The 16,549-nt window shown below is 42.9% G+C and overlaps 1 protein-coding gene across 4 annotated transcripts in view; it reads left to right on the top strand.

Moving 5' to 3' along the window:
• The window catches only part of OSBPL10 (oxysterol binding protein like 10), a 305,431-nt gene that overhangs the window by 119,111 nt on the left and 169,771 nt on the right, over window positions 1-16,549 (top strand). For all 4 annotated transcript variants that reach the window (XM_007516838.3, XM_060180484.1, XM_060180485.1 and 1 more), the window contains exon 3: window positions 2,553-2,632. In XM_007516838.3, coding sequence (XP_007516900.1) covers window positions 2,553-2,632 — 80 coding nt within the window. The remainder of the gene's footprint in view (window positions 1-2,552; window positions 2,633-16,549) is intronic.

Below are 16,549 nucleotides of genomic sequence, written 5' to 3'. Positions count from 1 at the left end.
AAAGGCAGGATACATTTCTGCCTATTTGTGACTGGCTTGCATAAGTCATAAGGACCCAGGTGACATTCCTTCATTTCATATTTTTTTCTACCCATACATAGAGTTGAATCTTGATGTCATTTGATGCTCAGAATTGGGATATATTTTCTGTGCTGTCTTTGGATGCTTCTACAAACAGGCAATTAAGTTTCCTAGGAAAAAGGCTACTTTTTTTATTTGTTTGTTTTCCATAGAGACAGAGAAATGGAGAGGGAGAGGGAAGGTAGAGAAGGAGAGAGGCACAGGGGCTGGCGTAGATAGAATTGTGGTTATGCAAAGACTCATGCCTGATGCTCCAAAGTCCCAAGTTCAATCCCCATACCACCATAAGCCAGAGCTGAGCAGTGCTCTGGTTAAAAAATGAGAGAGGGAGAGGGAAGGACAGAGAGAGAGAGACTATTTCACTACTTGTGAAACTTTCTCTCTGCAGGTGGGGACTAAGGGTTCAAATTCTGGTCTTTGTGCAGTGGAATGTATATGCTTTACTGTGTGTGCCACTTCCCAGCCCCATATAGATATGGAAATGGATATGGATATGGATATGGATATGGATATGGATATGGAAATGGAAATGGAAATGGATATGGAAATGGAAATGGAAATGGAAATGGATATGGATATGGATATGGATATGGATATGGATATGGATATGGATATGGATATGGAAATGGAAATGGAAATGGAAATGGATATGGATATGGATATGGATATGGATATGGAAATGGATATGGATATGGAAATGGAAATGGATATGGATATGGATATGGATATGGATATGGATATGGATATGGATATGGATATAGATATAGATATAGATATAGATATAGATATAGATATCAGAGTGCTGCTCAGTTCTGGTTTATGATGGTGCCAGGGATTGAACCTGGCAGCCTCAGACATGAAAGTGTTTTGCATAACCATTTTGCTATCTCTCTGCCCAGGAAAAAGAATCTGGTCTTTGCAAAATCCTTTGTCTTTGGAAATAAAATTCACCTGACCTTATATTAGATTACAGCTCTAGAGTTCCTCATTTTAAAAGTTCAAACTACATGTGGTGCAAAGCACAAGGACCGGCATAAGGATCCCGGTTTGAGCTCCCCGGCTCCCCACCTGCAGGGGAGTTGTTTCACAAGTGGTAAAGCAGGTCTTCAGGTGTCTATCTTTCTCTCCCCCTCTCTGTCTTCCCCTCCTCTCTCCATTTCTTTCTGTCCTATCCAACAACGACGACATCAATCACAACAGAAATAATAACTACAACAATAAAATAGCAAGGGCAACAAAAGGAAATAAATAAATAAATGAATTTTTTTTTAAAGTTCAAACTAGGGGGTCAGAGGTAGCACAGCAGGTTAAGTGCACATGGCACAAAGCACAAGGACCGGTGTAAGGATCCTGGTTCGAGCCCCCGACTCCCCACTTGGAGCCTCACTTCACAAGCGGTGAAGCAGGTCTGCCAGTGTCTATCTTTCTCTCCCCCTCTCTGTCTTCCCCTCCTCTCTCCATTTCTCACTGTCCTATCCAACAATGACGACAGCAATAACAACAATAATAACCACAACAATGATAAAATAACCAGGGCAACAAAAGGGGAAATAATAACCTCCAGGAGTAGTGGATTCATGGTGCAGGCACTGAGCCCCAGCAATAACCCTGGAGGCAAAAAAAAAAAAAAAAAGAAGTTCAAACTAACGTTGAGTTTAATTGACAAGTAACACTTAGGCCTATTTTTGTATATAATTATAACTTACAGGGCTATCAGCTTGTTTTCTGCAGGGTCAACATCTACACACTTAGTATTATATTAAAATATTTATGCCATTAATCATGCATTTAAATTGATTAACGTTTTATTAGAACTTCTTATGTATCTGTGATATTTTAAGAAAATAAATTTGATGTATTGGCAAGATGGAAGTATAGACAGAACATTATGACTATGCAGTTGACTTGTATTTTAATGTCCCTTTGGGAGAAATTTGAGACTCTCCTAAGAGTTCCTTTGGTATTTGAATTTGTCCACTCAGAATAAAATTCCATGAGAACAGATATTAAGGTGGTAATTCAACTGAATGCTTATCCTGTAAATGCTATTAACTCCTACAAATAATCCTTGTAGATAACAAAAGACCCTAGAAAAACTACACTTTGATCTTTTTAGCCACACATGATAGAGGTATTTAAAAATAATCATGTTTTCCCTTTCCTTATTGCCTTTTTAAACACATGAAAAAGGCTTTTTTTTTTTTCCAAAGAGGCTTTGAAAAATGGCTTTAAAAATTGTTCTTATCACAGAAATTTCAGAATGCATTTTCAGCGCGGCTTATGAGGGTATTTTCTGTTTGAGTATAATTTGATTTGGGGAGGACGCACAGGCTGCTCCAGTGTGTTTCGAGTTGAACCCTGCTGCCTCCCCACCTCTCACTCCCAGTGGCCCCCACCCACCCAGGTGGGCGCAGACATTGGTTGCAAGTGTTTTGGAACAATCTTTGCAAGCCTTTCTTTCTCTGTTTCAGCTGCTGATGCAAAAGAGAGACAGTTTTGGGTGACTCAGCTCCGCTCTTGTGCCAAATACCACATGGAGACCAATTCTAAGGTGAGTAACCATGGGGAGGAGAGGAGGGATTCGAATACACTTGGATGGCTGCCCATCCGCCCCATTACTTGTTTTCTGGGGGACGCTGTTTTCCATGTTAGTTAAGTTATCCACCATCACGACATTCCTACTTATCCTGTTGCATTTAAATTTTAAGCAAAGAGAAAAGGAAGAGGATTTGCATGGAGGTAGAATGAAGAGGCGCGCAGTCATCTTTCCGGAACTCCTCTGGAAAAGGCACCGCCATTGCTTCTCGCTTGTCTGTGTAGTCAGCTGGTCACTGACCTGTGGAGAAGCTTCTTACTGAAGGTTTCATTGTGGAGACAAAGGAATCAGACTGACTGGTAGTGAAGAACAGTTGTTGTCTCTGATCCTGAAAGAAAACCCAGACCCCAAGCTAAGCTGTACCATTGGTGAGCTCTCCTGCCTTCCAAGTTCAGGGAAATAGTCTTGGGTAATGTAGCACCTAGTTCTGAACTAGGAGAAGTTCTGTGCAGGAGAAGGGAAGGAGGCATTTTCATGGATTTTTTTGAGAATCTCCTATCGTTAACAGATAGGAAATGATGACAAAATTAATTTATTTAGAGCTGTAACTGTTTGTTTAAACTAATGTGCAGAGGGCCACTTTTCTATATTATTAACACAGCTTGAATTTCTATGTCTAACTGCAGTTATTATTTTTCTTGGTACATCAGGTCCCACACTTACTTGAAACACCTGGTGACTCAGTTTACTAACTTGCTGACAGTCTTACTCGTATGATTCCTGTTCTGCCTCCAAATACTAATGGGAATTGCTTCTTCCCAATAATTTCATTTCTTTCTTTCTTTTTTATATTTTTATTTACTACTGGATAGAGACAGAGAGAATTTGAGAGTGGAGGGGGAGATAGGGAGGGAGATAAACAGAGAGACACCTGCAGACCTGCTTCATCACTTGTGAAGCTTCCCCCCTGCAGGTGGGGACCAGGGGCCGACCCAGGTCCTTGCGCACTATAGTGTGTGCACGTAACCTGGTGTGCCACTGCTTGGCCCCTGTTGCTTTCTTTCTTGCTTGCTTTTAAACTTTCTTTTTTTTATTAATATTTATTTTCCCTTTTGTTGCCCTTGTTTTATTGTTGTTGTAGTTATTATTGTTGTTGTTGTTGATGTCATCATTGTTGGATAGGACAGAAAGAAATGGAGAGAGGAGGGGAAGACAGAGAGGGGGAGAGAAAGATAGACACCTGCAGACTTGCTTCACCACCTGTGAAGCAACTCCCCTGCAGGTGGGGAGCCGGAGGCCTCGAACAGGGATCCTTGGCTGGTCCTTGCGTTTCGCGCCACGTGCGCTTAACCCACTGTGCTACCACCCGACCCCTTGCTTTCTTTCCAGAGGCCTTCTTTTATACTTTCATACTTGGCTTTGACACAGTCTTGCTCAGTGTGTATTTCCCTTGGACTTTGCCCCAACAGAACCTGGGTAACCAAAACTAGGGCCCTACTTCTGAAGCTTTTGTCCTTTTGGTTTCATATATTTCCTAGGAATTACAGTGGAAATTTGGGGACATTTCACTAGTGATTTTATTTACTTATTTATTCATTTATTTATTTAATATGTATTTGCCACCAAGATTATTACTGGGGCTCAGAACCTGCACAACAAATCCACTGTTCTTGGCAGCCATTTTTTCCTCTCTCCTTTCTTTTGACAGCAGAGAGAAATTGAGACAGGAGAGGGAAACAGAGGGAAAGAGAAAGAGAGACACCTGCAGCACTGCTTTACTGCTTATTAAACTCCCCCCACAGGTGGAGACTGGGGGGTTGAACCTGGGTCATTGTGCATGATGATGTGTATGCTCAACTGGGTGTGTCACTGCCCCGGTTCCTTCACTAGTGTTAATTAAATACCTCAGCAGAACGGTTTAAAGATATCTTTATGTTTGTGTAAAAACAGATGAGAGCAGAAGGGGATAAAATGAAAAGGAATCATCTCCACCTATTATATGTTCCATGCCATATGTGCTCATTAGAGAGAGTTGATCTTAGCTTTTCTTGTATGTTAATCTAGTGAATTTCATTATTTGAGTGTATAAGGGGACATCTCTGTTTATCCACATCTATTTTTATGCAAGTAGGATCATACCACATGCACTTTTGTCTCTTCCCCCCACTTACTGATATATTTTGTGGATCTTTATTGGACGTATGTATCTACTATACTCTTCTGGGGATGGTCAGATGGTCTGCAAAAGAATGGATGTCAGTTCTGTGTAAGTCATCTGTTTATATTTTACATTTAAGTTGGTTTTTCTTATTATACAGAATGTTCTAGTAAGCATATTTGTGCATATGTGAATTTGTACCAGTAGAATTGGCTTTGGAAGTATGCCCAATGCAGGAGTTGGTATACTGTTTGTACAGGAGGGTGATATTCGGAAGCCCCAGGATGGGGGGAAGCTGTGCATGGGAACCCTAGAAAGCCCTAGGATGGGGGCGGGGAGACCAGCCTGTTGATGGAAGTAATGATCATGCTTCTTTTTAAAAAAAATATTTTTATTTAATTTATTTGATATTGGATAGAGACAGAGAGATTGAAAGAGAAGGGAGAGATAGAGAGGAAGAGAGACAGAGAGACACCTGCAGACCTGCTTCACCGCCTGTGAAGCGACTCCCTTGCAGGTAGGGAGCCAGGGGCTTGAACTGGGATCCTGACCAGTCCTTGTGCTTTGTGCCACGTGCGCTTAACCCACTGCGCTACCGCCCAACCCCTAATGATCATGCTTCTAATGCCAGCCATCTTCATCTGTGTGTGCTTTGATCTTCACAGCAGCCCTGTGAGGTAGGCGTTATCGCAGCATGTTAAGTGCACATGGTGCTAAGCGCAAGGAATGGCATAAGGATCCTGGTTCGAGCCCCTGGCTCCCCACCTCCAGGGGGGGTCGCTTCACAGGCAGTGAAGCAGGTCTACAGGTGTCTGTCTTTCTCTCCCCCTCTCTGTCTTCCTCTCCTCTCTCAACTTCTCTCTGTCCTATCCAACAATAATAACAAGGGCAACAAAATGGGAAAAATAGTGTCCAGGAGCAGTGGATTATTCGTGCAGGCACCAATCCCCCAGCAATAACCCACCCTGGAGGCAAAATAAAAGTTTATAAGTAAGGGGGCTGGGCAGTGGTACACCCAGTTGAGTGCACTTGTTACCGTGCTCAAGGACCAGGGTTGGAGCCCTCACTTTCCACCTGCAGGGTGAAGTTTTATGTTTTATGAACAGTAAAGCCGGCATCATCCTTTCTTTTCCTTCTCTATCCTCCCCTCTGCTCACAATTTCTCTCTGTCCTATCACACAAATAGCAAGAAAAATAAAAAATAGGGTGGAGGGAAGATAGCATAATGGTTATGCAAACAGACTCTCATGCCTGAAGCTCCAAAGTCCCAGGTTCAATCCCTCGCACCACCATAAGCCAGAGCTGAGCAGTGCTCTGGTTAATAATTATAATAATAATAATAAAATTAAAAAATAAAAATAAAAAATAAAATAAGAAAATGGATGGTCCAGGAGGTGGCACAGAAGCTAAGGCACTAGACTCTCAAGCATGAGGTCCTGAGTTTAATCCCTGGCAGCACATGTGCCAGAGTGATGTCTGGTTCTTCCTCTCTCTCTCTCTCTCTCCTATATTTCTCATTAATAAATAAATAAAATCTTTAAAAAAGAAAAAAGAAGAAAATGGCTGCTGGGAGAGTTGGATTAGTAATGTAGGTACCAAGCCTGGTGGCTACCTCCCCATTCTGAAATTAATTTTTTTACAGTTCAAAAAAAATAATACTACATTGGGATGCTAGGCACATTTTATTAAAAGAAAAATATATTACCTAATTACTTACATATTTGGCTAGACCTGGATCTGGTTGTTGACAGGAACTAATTTGAAAATGCACATAGATGAGATCCTCCCTCTCCTGCCCTCTCCTGCCTCCTCCATCTCAGCATGAGCCTGTCAGACTGGCTGTTGGCTGTTGTATGCTTTACATTGGGTTCTAGTTCTCCCCCGCTGAGAGAATTGGTTGGCAGGAGACTTCCCTTTGGGCTGATTACGGGGCCCGTGTATTAGGTGCTCTTTGTTGGCCAGGAGAGAAGGCAGCAGTCTCTGAAGAGATCACATCACTCTTCCTTCACGGCAGTGATGCTGACTCAGGAGGGACTGCATGAAGCTGCTTGTGAAAGCTCTTCTTTTTGCATTTAGGATTCTCCGTCATCATTCAGGCTCTCTTTCCTTCCTTCTCTCCATTCACAAATGAGTTCACCATCCCTTTGATACACTTTTCATTCAGAGGTAGAGAGGGAGAGACACTACAGCCCTAGAGCTCGCCCCTGTGTGGTAGCATTCCTCTGTATATCAGGGCTTGAACCTGGGTCAAACACCTAGCAAGATATGCTCCGTATCCAGTGAGATATTTCTCTGGTCTCTGATTTTTATTATTGTTATTTCACATATAAAGGGAGAGAAAAACAGATGGAGGGGGAGAGGCAGAGGAGAGTAGAGGAGAGATACCACATAAGGAGTTTCACATGCCCAATAGCTAAAATCTTCTTTGATAATATATCTGCAAGAAAATGAAGAGTTTCCAACTCCTACAGGATTTGGTAGGAAACTGTGAGGACTTCCTTTGTATTACGTTGTCTTTAGGACTAAGTGGCTGGGTATTGAGCAAAAAGGTCTGTAGTTTTTATCTTTTTAATAAGGAAATTTTAAAAAGTTTTTTAAAGTCATTTTATTCTTAATTTTTACAGAGACAGAAATTGAGAGGGAAGGGGGAAACAGAGAGGGAGAGAGAAAGAGAGATACCTATAGCACTGCTTCACCACTCATGAAGCTTCCCCCCGTAGGTGAGGACCATGGCTTGAACCTGTGTCTTTGAGCCTATAGTAATGTGTGTGCTCTACTGGGTACCACTGCCCAACCCCAAAGTTTTGTAGTCCTGGCTGTGCACAACAGCATCTTCTGGCTAATGTTGTCTACCCAGGGTTGCTCTTAGGTGACCTGAAGTGGGGCAGAAGCAGGCCACTTGAATTCATTCCCGTCACTTGGCTTCACAGAAGACCACATCTGCCGTCTTTGTACCTCTCCTGTGAGGTGGTGCCAAATGGTGTCTCTAGTTACTTTTGTCCTCTGGGAAAAGTGTAATTATGAGAATAATAGCCCAGTGATTAGAAAAAATTTTTTGAAGATTATTTTTTTCATGTTGTTGGCTTTTATTCCCAGTTCAGTGAAGTTTTAGAAACTGCACTTGGTAGAGGCTGCCTGTCGTTTGACTATTTCTTTGACTTTTTGTCATCTAGACTCGGGAAGCGGATTCACCTGTGGGCGTGACTCAAGCGTTAAGAGTTCACTAGAATGCTCTGATGCTTCTCTCCTGACTTTCAGTTCTAAAGGAGTAATGTGAGGCATGTGGTAATAATTATCACTTCCTCCTCAAGTAGACTTTCAGCCACCACACAGTGATGAGATGGGCCAGGTATCTTGAGGGAGCTTCTGACATGCCTCTGTGGCTCCGCTGGCTTCTTTCCTTTTTCATCTTCACCACAAACATGGTCTTGCTATGAATTCACTGCCAACAGTTTGTGAAAGCTTTTGTTTCCATAATAGAAATAACCTATCTTTAAAAAAAATTATAAATACTACCTATATCCAATGTAGAAGATTTAGAAGTTAGGGTAGTATAAAGACAAAAAAAATCACCTCTAACCTAGTGGGGGTTGTATTGCTATGTGGAAAACTGGGAAATGTTATGCATGTACAAACTGTTGTGTTTACTGTCGACTGTAAAACATTAATCCCCTAATAAAGAAATAAAATAAAAACTAAACATAAAAGAAAAGAAATCACTTCTAACTCTAGGGGCAGACCCAACTTCTGGGGATTCATTGGATGTGTATCCTTCCAGATACTTCTCTCTGTGGATTAGTGGAAGGCTACCACATGCCTCCTTTTGGAGGTCTGTGCTTCTACTTTTTTTTTTTCTGTACCCGTCTTGCACAGATATCACACAAATTCGTTTCCACTATCAGCTTCCTTTTCCATGAGGATGGATTCTAAATCAGCCTTTGTCCTCAGACCAGTTGTGCATTTGGGTGGTTTTATTGCTTTAATTTGTTAAAAATTTATTTTTATTAAGGCACTGGTGGTCTGTAACACCAGTGTTTTAAGAGTACCACTTCATGCCTCATCAAAGACATGCTACCATGCCGTGCCCTTCACCACAGTCCATTAGGCTCCTTCTGCCTGGTTTTTTCTGTAACATGACATTGTGTCTGTATGATTTGTGACCATTTTCTAGAACATCTCTGGACTTTTCATTAGGTTTTTAGCTTTGTCCGCCCTTCTTAGTCATTTCTCATCATTATTATTTCTCGTGCTCTTGTTTAGATGCAGATGGGAAGTTGAGCATGTCTTGACTGGTAATCCCACCCAGAACAGCATGGAAAGTGGCATTTTTTTCACATGTTGGAGGTCTCTTTCTCCGTTTTGTTTTTTTTTTTCCCTGCTAGGACTTTGCTAGGGCTTTATGCTAGCCACTCCTGGGAAACTCTTTCTTCTCTCTCCCCCAAATATCAGGTTAAAAACAGAGAAGAAGGGGAGATACTGCAGCACTGTTTCCCTTCTTGGGAAGTTTCTTCATTGCATGATGTTCCTGTATGGTAGCTGTGGCTCAAACTTGTGTCCTCTTAAATGATAAAGTACGAGCTATCTCTAGCTCGCTCTCCCCCCTTGAGAAATTCAAGTCAGGAAATACAGATTCCTAGGGCATCTGAAGCAGTTTATATCATTCACTGCCATCTTTGTACTTATTGCCTAGATTCTGATGATCTGGGTCTCTGACCTTGGTTCTGTGCCTGCAGAGAGCAAACATGGCTACCACTTGTGCTTAGGAACACAACAGTACCAGGGAATCTGTGTGAGGAATTTGCAAGCACTGTTGTGATATCAGCTGGCTGTGTCCAGTTAGGGCTCTTATCCTTGCTTGCTAACTCTAATTAAACCTCAAGTCTCAGGGTACCCTCTTCTGCAGACTAGGTCATGAAGGAATAAGACTGTCTAATGCAGGATTTGAAATTCATGATTAGTCTTGGGAGGTCCTGAGTGTGCTGTAGAAGCTGCTGAGTCTGTTTAAATATTCATTCCGGATCTGCCCAAATCACAAGTATTTTTATCCCCCCCCCCAACATCTCTTAGAAGGATAGCTGGCATACTAATTTATATGAGGCTTTGAAGTACTAGGACACAGTCTCCCCTGTGGTGGTGACCTAAAATGGACAGGCCAGCTCTTCCTCTCCCCTTTAACCTTGAGGAAGCTCATGCCTTTTTAAGAGCCTGTTCTTGTTTATATAGTGTGCCTGTGACAGATGACACTGTCAACTTGCTTCTGGTACTCCAAGGATATGGAACTTCAGTTAGATCGGGGTGGGGGAGGGCTGTGCATTAAATAGTGAGAAAGGAGACTGAAAATGATGAGGCCACCTGGCAAAGTAGCTGGCACTGGCTGGCTTCACAACCTCTCTGGCCTGGGAGAGCTTGGTCCTTGGGCGCCATCTGTCCCAGCTCCTTGTCCCACGCACTGGAGTAGGTGGGCTGGGGTGCCTTACTGGTGACCTCACCTTTGGCTTGCTATAGACAAACAGTCCTGTGTGGGGACAGTCAGAAGCTTTGTCTGGAGGTGGTGTGGGGATTTGTGGACTGCTTCTGGGAATTAGAATGTTTCTCTGTTGAGGGTGGCAGTGGAAGTAGGTGGAGAATTCTGAAAGTATGTGAAATCTCTGGCCAAGTGTGAAAGTGAGACTTGAAGCCAGCTGGTTAATGGTTTCTCCCAGCAATCTAGGTTTCTTCTGGTGAAAGGCTACAACTTTCCAGACTTCCTGCCACCCTGGAGTGTGAGCCAGAGAGCTTTGGGTGAGGCGCTTTCATGTTTAGTTTTGGATGGATCACAACAGGAAGCACCTGCTTGTTGAGACTAACCCAGTGACATCTGTAGAATCTGAAACCACACAGTTACAGGGGACATCCCATGTCATCCAGTCCTGTGTTCTGAATCCAATTTATCCCACTGTTTGTACACAATGTGCATGCTAGTGATGGAGAAATATGGGTTGATACTCCGCAAAACTATACCCTATTTTATTCACATAGGGAAGGCGCTACTGGTGAAGAGTGCTTCAGTTACTAAAGGGTAGTAAGACGAGGCTTAACCAGTGTGTAGTTTCAGCCCTTCTTGTGCAATAGACAGTTCAAATTTTGATCTAGAAATGTTGACCGCTTCTTTCCCACAACTTGCCTTTAATGTGTCCCTTCTGTCCTTCCATCTGCTCTGACTTCAACATTCAAAATCTTCACCATTCTCACTCTCTAGTTGCCTTGTTTCTGTGACAGGGACACCCCCTTGGCCTACCTGAAGACAGAAACTAGAATTCTCTTGCTGATTTGGTTCTTTTCCCATCCACCTGCTGCAGCTGTTCTCGGGGAAGCATCTAGTGTGAGGAGCAGATGAGTCAGGAAAGGTTCCTGATAGCACTGCTCCCTGACTCAGCCTTCAGAAACATCCCACTTCCTACGGCTTGTTTACTTGGCTGTGTCCCTTGAACTCTTTAAATCTTTTGTCATTATTTATTTTTTGGTTGAGCCATGAGTTTATATATTCTGGATATTAGACCTGTACCAGGATTTGCAAACATCTCCCATTTTGGGACTTGAATTTATTTTCAGTTTTCTTTTTTGAAATAAAAAAAGAAAACTGAAGAAGAAAGGATAGAAAGAAAGCATGGAAGGAAGGAAGGAAGGAAGGAAGGAAGGAAGGAAGGGAGGGAGTGAGGGGAGAGAAGGAGGGAAGGAGGGAGGGGAGGAAAGGAGGGAAGGAGGGAGGGAGGGAGGGTAAGCAATTGAGAAAAAGGCGGGCAGACAAACACAGCATGTCTGGTGTTATGTGTGGAGTAGTAATTGGAGTAGCAGGGCCTGGTTTCCAGTTGTGCCCAGGCTACTCAAAGTAAACTAACCTTACAACCTTGAGTAACCTCTCATAGCTCTCAGCTTCAGTTTCCACTTCCATGGATTGATCAACATAATGGTCCAGTAATACAGGGTGATTTTAGGTCTGTGTGACATAAAGAACTTCACAAATATCAGTCCTTTGTATGACTCACCCAGCCAACTTTGCTAGGTAGGACACAGGTGACTTGGCTGGTGAGATGGACTGCACCTGTAAATGGATCACTTAGGAGAAGTAGCTAATATCCTCCCCATAAGTCTAATTATAATGACTTTCCCCAGAAAGATTTAATAAGCTACTCAATGAGTAGTGTTTTTTTTACCTTTCAAAAAACTGGTCTAACCACACGTAACTCGTTTGGCGTTGTCCACCTTGTGTGGTGTGGTGGTGAGTGGTCCAGCCTCACTTTCTGTGAGGCTGCGGGCAGAATGGACAGTACATAAAGCCCACCATACAGTGCCGCTTGGGGCAGGTTACTCTCAGAGCCCCAGAGCCCGTCCTGTGAAATGGGGACAGCACTTGTGGATGTGGACATTGAATTATGGGTGTGCAGAGGGTTCCATGAGATCTTATCTGCCATGCTCCAACTCAAGGGACAGATGCTGGGTCAGTTTCCATGAGGAGTGTGGGGCTAGTGGAGGGATTTTTCCAAGGTGGGTTTCATGAGGTGATCTATCTACCCAGTATTGGAAATGGGGTGTTTCTGGTAAATGCATCTCTTATCAGAAGAGAAACCGTGTAAATACTCAACCCTATTAAAAGTGATGGCCAGCTTTTATAAAGGAGGTCTGGAAGAGGCAGTGCTATGGAGCCGGTCAACCATTCCCAAGGAACGAAGTACAGAGAAAACACACACACAACCATCTATGGAAGAACACTCGAGGGATGGGTTGTCCCTGAGAGGGAAATGGGAAGTACAAATTTACGGTAGAAACTAGGGTTTGAGGGGGGTCAGCCAGTAGCATAGTGGGTTAAGCACATGTGATGCTAAGTGCAAAGACCAGCAAGGATCCGGGTTCCAGCCCTGGCTCCCCACCTGCAGGGGAGTCACTTCACAAGCGGTGAAGCAGGTCTGCAGGTGTCTGTCTTTCTCTCCCCCTCTCTGTCTTCCCCTCCTCTCTCCATTTCTCTCTGTCCTATCCAACAATGACGACATCAGTAACAACAACAGTAATAACTACAACAACAATAAGGGCAACAAAAGGGAAAATAAATAAATAGATACATTTTTACAAAATTAAAAACCAAAAATACTAGGGTTTGAGTTATAGTTTTATTTTCAGCTTTCAAGTCAGCCACTGATAAAAAGCAAGTCAAAGAGATGCCAAAAAGAGAACAATGAAAGGTCATTGAAAAATGCAGCCTTTTAAGAGAATAACTTCATGAGAATGTGAAGCTTCAAGACCAATGTTTTTTATTAGTGATTTAATAATTATTGACAAGATTATGGGATAAGAGGGGTACAATTCCATACAGTTCCCACTACCAGAGTTCCATATCGCTGCCTCTCCACTGGAATTTTCCCTATTCTTTATCCATCTGGGGGTATGAGCCAAAGATCTTTATGGGCCTGGCTTCTTTATTTGCTTCTCCAGTGGACATGAGCATTGACAGGTTGATCCATACTCCCAGCCTGTTTCTGTCTTTCCTCAGTGGGGCAGAGCTCTGTGGAGGTAGGGTTCTGGGACACACTGGTGAGGTCGTCTGCCCAGCGAAGTCAGATTGGCGTCATAGTAGCATCTGCAACTTGGTGACTGAAAAGCATTAAGACATAAAGCAGAACAATTTGTTTAATAATCAGGAACCTAAAGGCAAGAATATAGTAGATGAGATTTGGGGGTCTCCATCTTGAAAAAAGCTAGGAAGTCTGTTTTAGGTATATTCCAAGGGGCCCATGACTTTACCAATTTTTGACTGAGGCCAACAGGTGGGCTACTAGTATTGTCTGGGAAGATGATGTCAGAGTTGAGAATAGGACTAGAAAGCTGGATAAGGGCAAAGACAAGCTCCCAAATTTGGGGAAAGTATATAAGTATTTGTAGGTGCTGAAAGTTTAAATCTTTAAAAAAATTTTTTTTATTATTATGACTAGGGTTATCACTGGGGCTTGGTGCCTGCCCTATGAATCTACCACTCCTCGTGGTCTTTTTTTTTTTTTTTGACAGGACAGAGAGAAAATTAGAGAGAAAAGGGAGCTAGATATCTGCTTCACTGCTCATGAAGCAAACCCCCTTCAGGTGCAGAGTGGAGACTTGAACCCGGGTCTTTGTGCATGGTAATTTGTGTCACTCCCAACCCCTCAAAAGTTAAATCTGTGAGTTTTCTAAAGCTCTGAGTTGGTAGGGTAAGTGCTATGCCCCAGGCCTGGTCAGGTGGGCCCTTGGTCCTGCAGGGAGCATCTCTTCAGCAGCAGTGGCTGATTAAACCTGCTTCTCATTTCACTCTTCACTTGACAGTCTTCAAACCAAATGTACTTGAAAATATTCAATAATTCCAAATTCCTGCCAGTTAAGACGAGGCTTCTATTCTAGCCACTTGGAATTGATTTTTCCTGATAAAGTTTGAAGTGTTTAAAGTTTAATATTCCTTGAGGAAAATATGTCTCCCTCCTTCACCCTTATTTTTAATTAAACTGTGATTAATGATGAACTTAGAGCTGCCTTTTCCTCTTCTGAAGCCTTTAGGGTTGGGCTGGTGCCTGGTCGGCAGTTACCTCCTTTTCAGTCTCCCTTAAATGGGGTGTCCCTCGGCAGGGACATTGTGAATGGAAGCCACTGGAAGCTGATGGGAGTAACACCACACACCTGGACAGCATCTCAAGACATTCTCCTCACCTCTTACTAGTTTTGATTTAATATAGTTGATTTATTTATTTGATAGAGACACAAACTGAGAGGGAAGGGGGAGATAGAGGAGCGAGAAAGAAAGACTCTGCAGCACTGCTTCACTGATTGCAAAGCTTTCCCCCTGCAGGTGGGAGCTGGGGACTTGAACCTGGGTCTTTGCACATTATAACATGTGTGGCTCAACTGGGTGTGGCCCCTGTTTTAATATTTTAAAAAATATTTTCTTTTCATTCACCAAATAGTTGAATAAAAAGCAGATGAGCTACATCTCCATTGGAGATCCACGAAGAGCAGTATATCATAGGGTTACTGTTTGTTCTGCTGTGTAGCAAGTCTTTGGGGGTGGGGATGGAATATGATAGTTTTAAAGTTGATTAAACTTCCAGTAAGTAAAGTTGAACGACGTCATCTGAAGATTTACTCTTCCCCTGATTCTCTCGCCCTGTTTTCTGCTATCGGGTGATTTTACTTGCCTGTCAGTGTCATTTTTCTTCTGGTGTTTTTCCACAGATAATTACCTCTCGGATACTTACAACAAGTGTAAAACATTACCCTCTTAAGCACACCATCAAATTAAGTAAATAAAACACAATTTAAGAACAGCTCTTATTAAAACAATAAAGTTTAGGGATTTTTTTTTTTTATTGTCTTAATAAAGTGCAACACTTTTGCATACCTTTTCAAGCATAATTTTAAACTTAGGCTGCCTGCTTTACCCAGAAGGAAAGTATAAATGCTACCCAATTTTTTGATACACACACACACACACACACACACACTATTTTTTAAGAAAAAGAGCATGGTTTTGATTAGGTTGAGCTAATGCAGGTGGGGCCCAGGGGCTTGAACCCAGGTCTTTGGAGCACTGTAATTTGTGTACTTAACCAGGTGCACCACCACCTGGCCCCCTACTACAGTGTATCTTTAAGAATAAACTTTTTTTTTGGATAATCAAAATAAAGTTATCAACACTCTTCATCTAACCTGCTAGCCACACCCCAATTTTGTCAATACAAAGTCAAGGTATAGTGGGCAGGCAATGTAACTCACTTAGACAGTGCACTGCAGTGCCGTGTGTGAGACCCAGGTTTGAGCCCAGCCCTTACCACACTCAAGGAAGCTTTGGTGTTGGGGTCTCTCTCTCTCTCTCTCTCTCTCTCCCTCCCTCCCTCTCACTGTCTCCCTCTCCCTCTCTCTCTCCACCTCTGTCTCTATCTGGAAAAGTCATCCTGGTGTGATAGAGGCCTGATGATAAAAAATTAAAAAATCAGGGGCTGGGAGGTAGCTCAGCAGGTTAAGCACACATGGCGCAAAGCGCAAGGGCCAGAGTAAGGATCCTGGTTCGAGCCCCCAGCTCCCCACCTGCCGGGGGTCACTTCGCAAGTGGTGAAGCAGGTCTGCAGGTGTCTATCTTTCTCTCCTCCTCTCTGTTTTCCCCTCCTCTCTCAATTTCTCTCTGTCTTGTCTAACAACAACCGCTATGACAACAATAACTACAACAAGCGCAACAAGGGCAACAAAATGGGAGAAATGGCTTCCAGGAGCAGTGGATTCATAGTGCAGGCACCAAGCCCCAGCCATAACCCTGGAGGCAAAAAAAAAAAAAAAAAAAAATCAGGGGGTTTGGGCAGTAGCACAGCACTTTGGGCGCAAGTGAAGCACAATGACCTGCTTGAGGATCCCGGTTCAAGCTCGCAGCTCCCTACCTGCAGGGAGGTTGCTTCACAAGTTTAAAGCAGGTCTGCAGGTGTCTATCTCTCCCCCTCTCTGTCTTCCCCTCCTTTCTCCATTACTCTCTGTCCTATCCAACAACAACATCATTAATGACAACAATTACAATATCCACAACAATGATAAAAACAAGGGCAACAAAAGGGGGGAAAATAGCCTCCAGGAGCAGTGGATTTGTGATGCAGGCACCGAGCCCCAGCAATGACCCTGGAAGCAAATATATATATTCACTTTAGGGACAGCTTCTGCATTTAGCTATTGTGTTTCTAGCCTCATTTCTGCTGGAATATTCCCAGTCTTTTTGATCTTTATGTTATTGACATTTG

Source organism: Erinaceus europaeus, chromosome 21 (assembly GCF_950295315.1).
Source record: "Erinaceus europaeus chromosome 21, mEriEur2.1, whole genome shotgun sequence".
Taxonomy (NCBI): domain Eukaryota; kingdom Metazoa; phylum Chordata; class Mammalia; order Eulipotyphla; family Erinaceidae; genus Erinaceus; species Erinaceus europaeus.
Note: the sequence above shows the minus strand (reverse complement) of the source record. Positions and strands in the feature narration are given on the sequence as shown.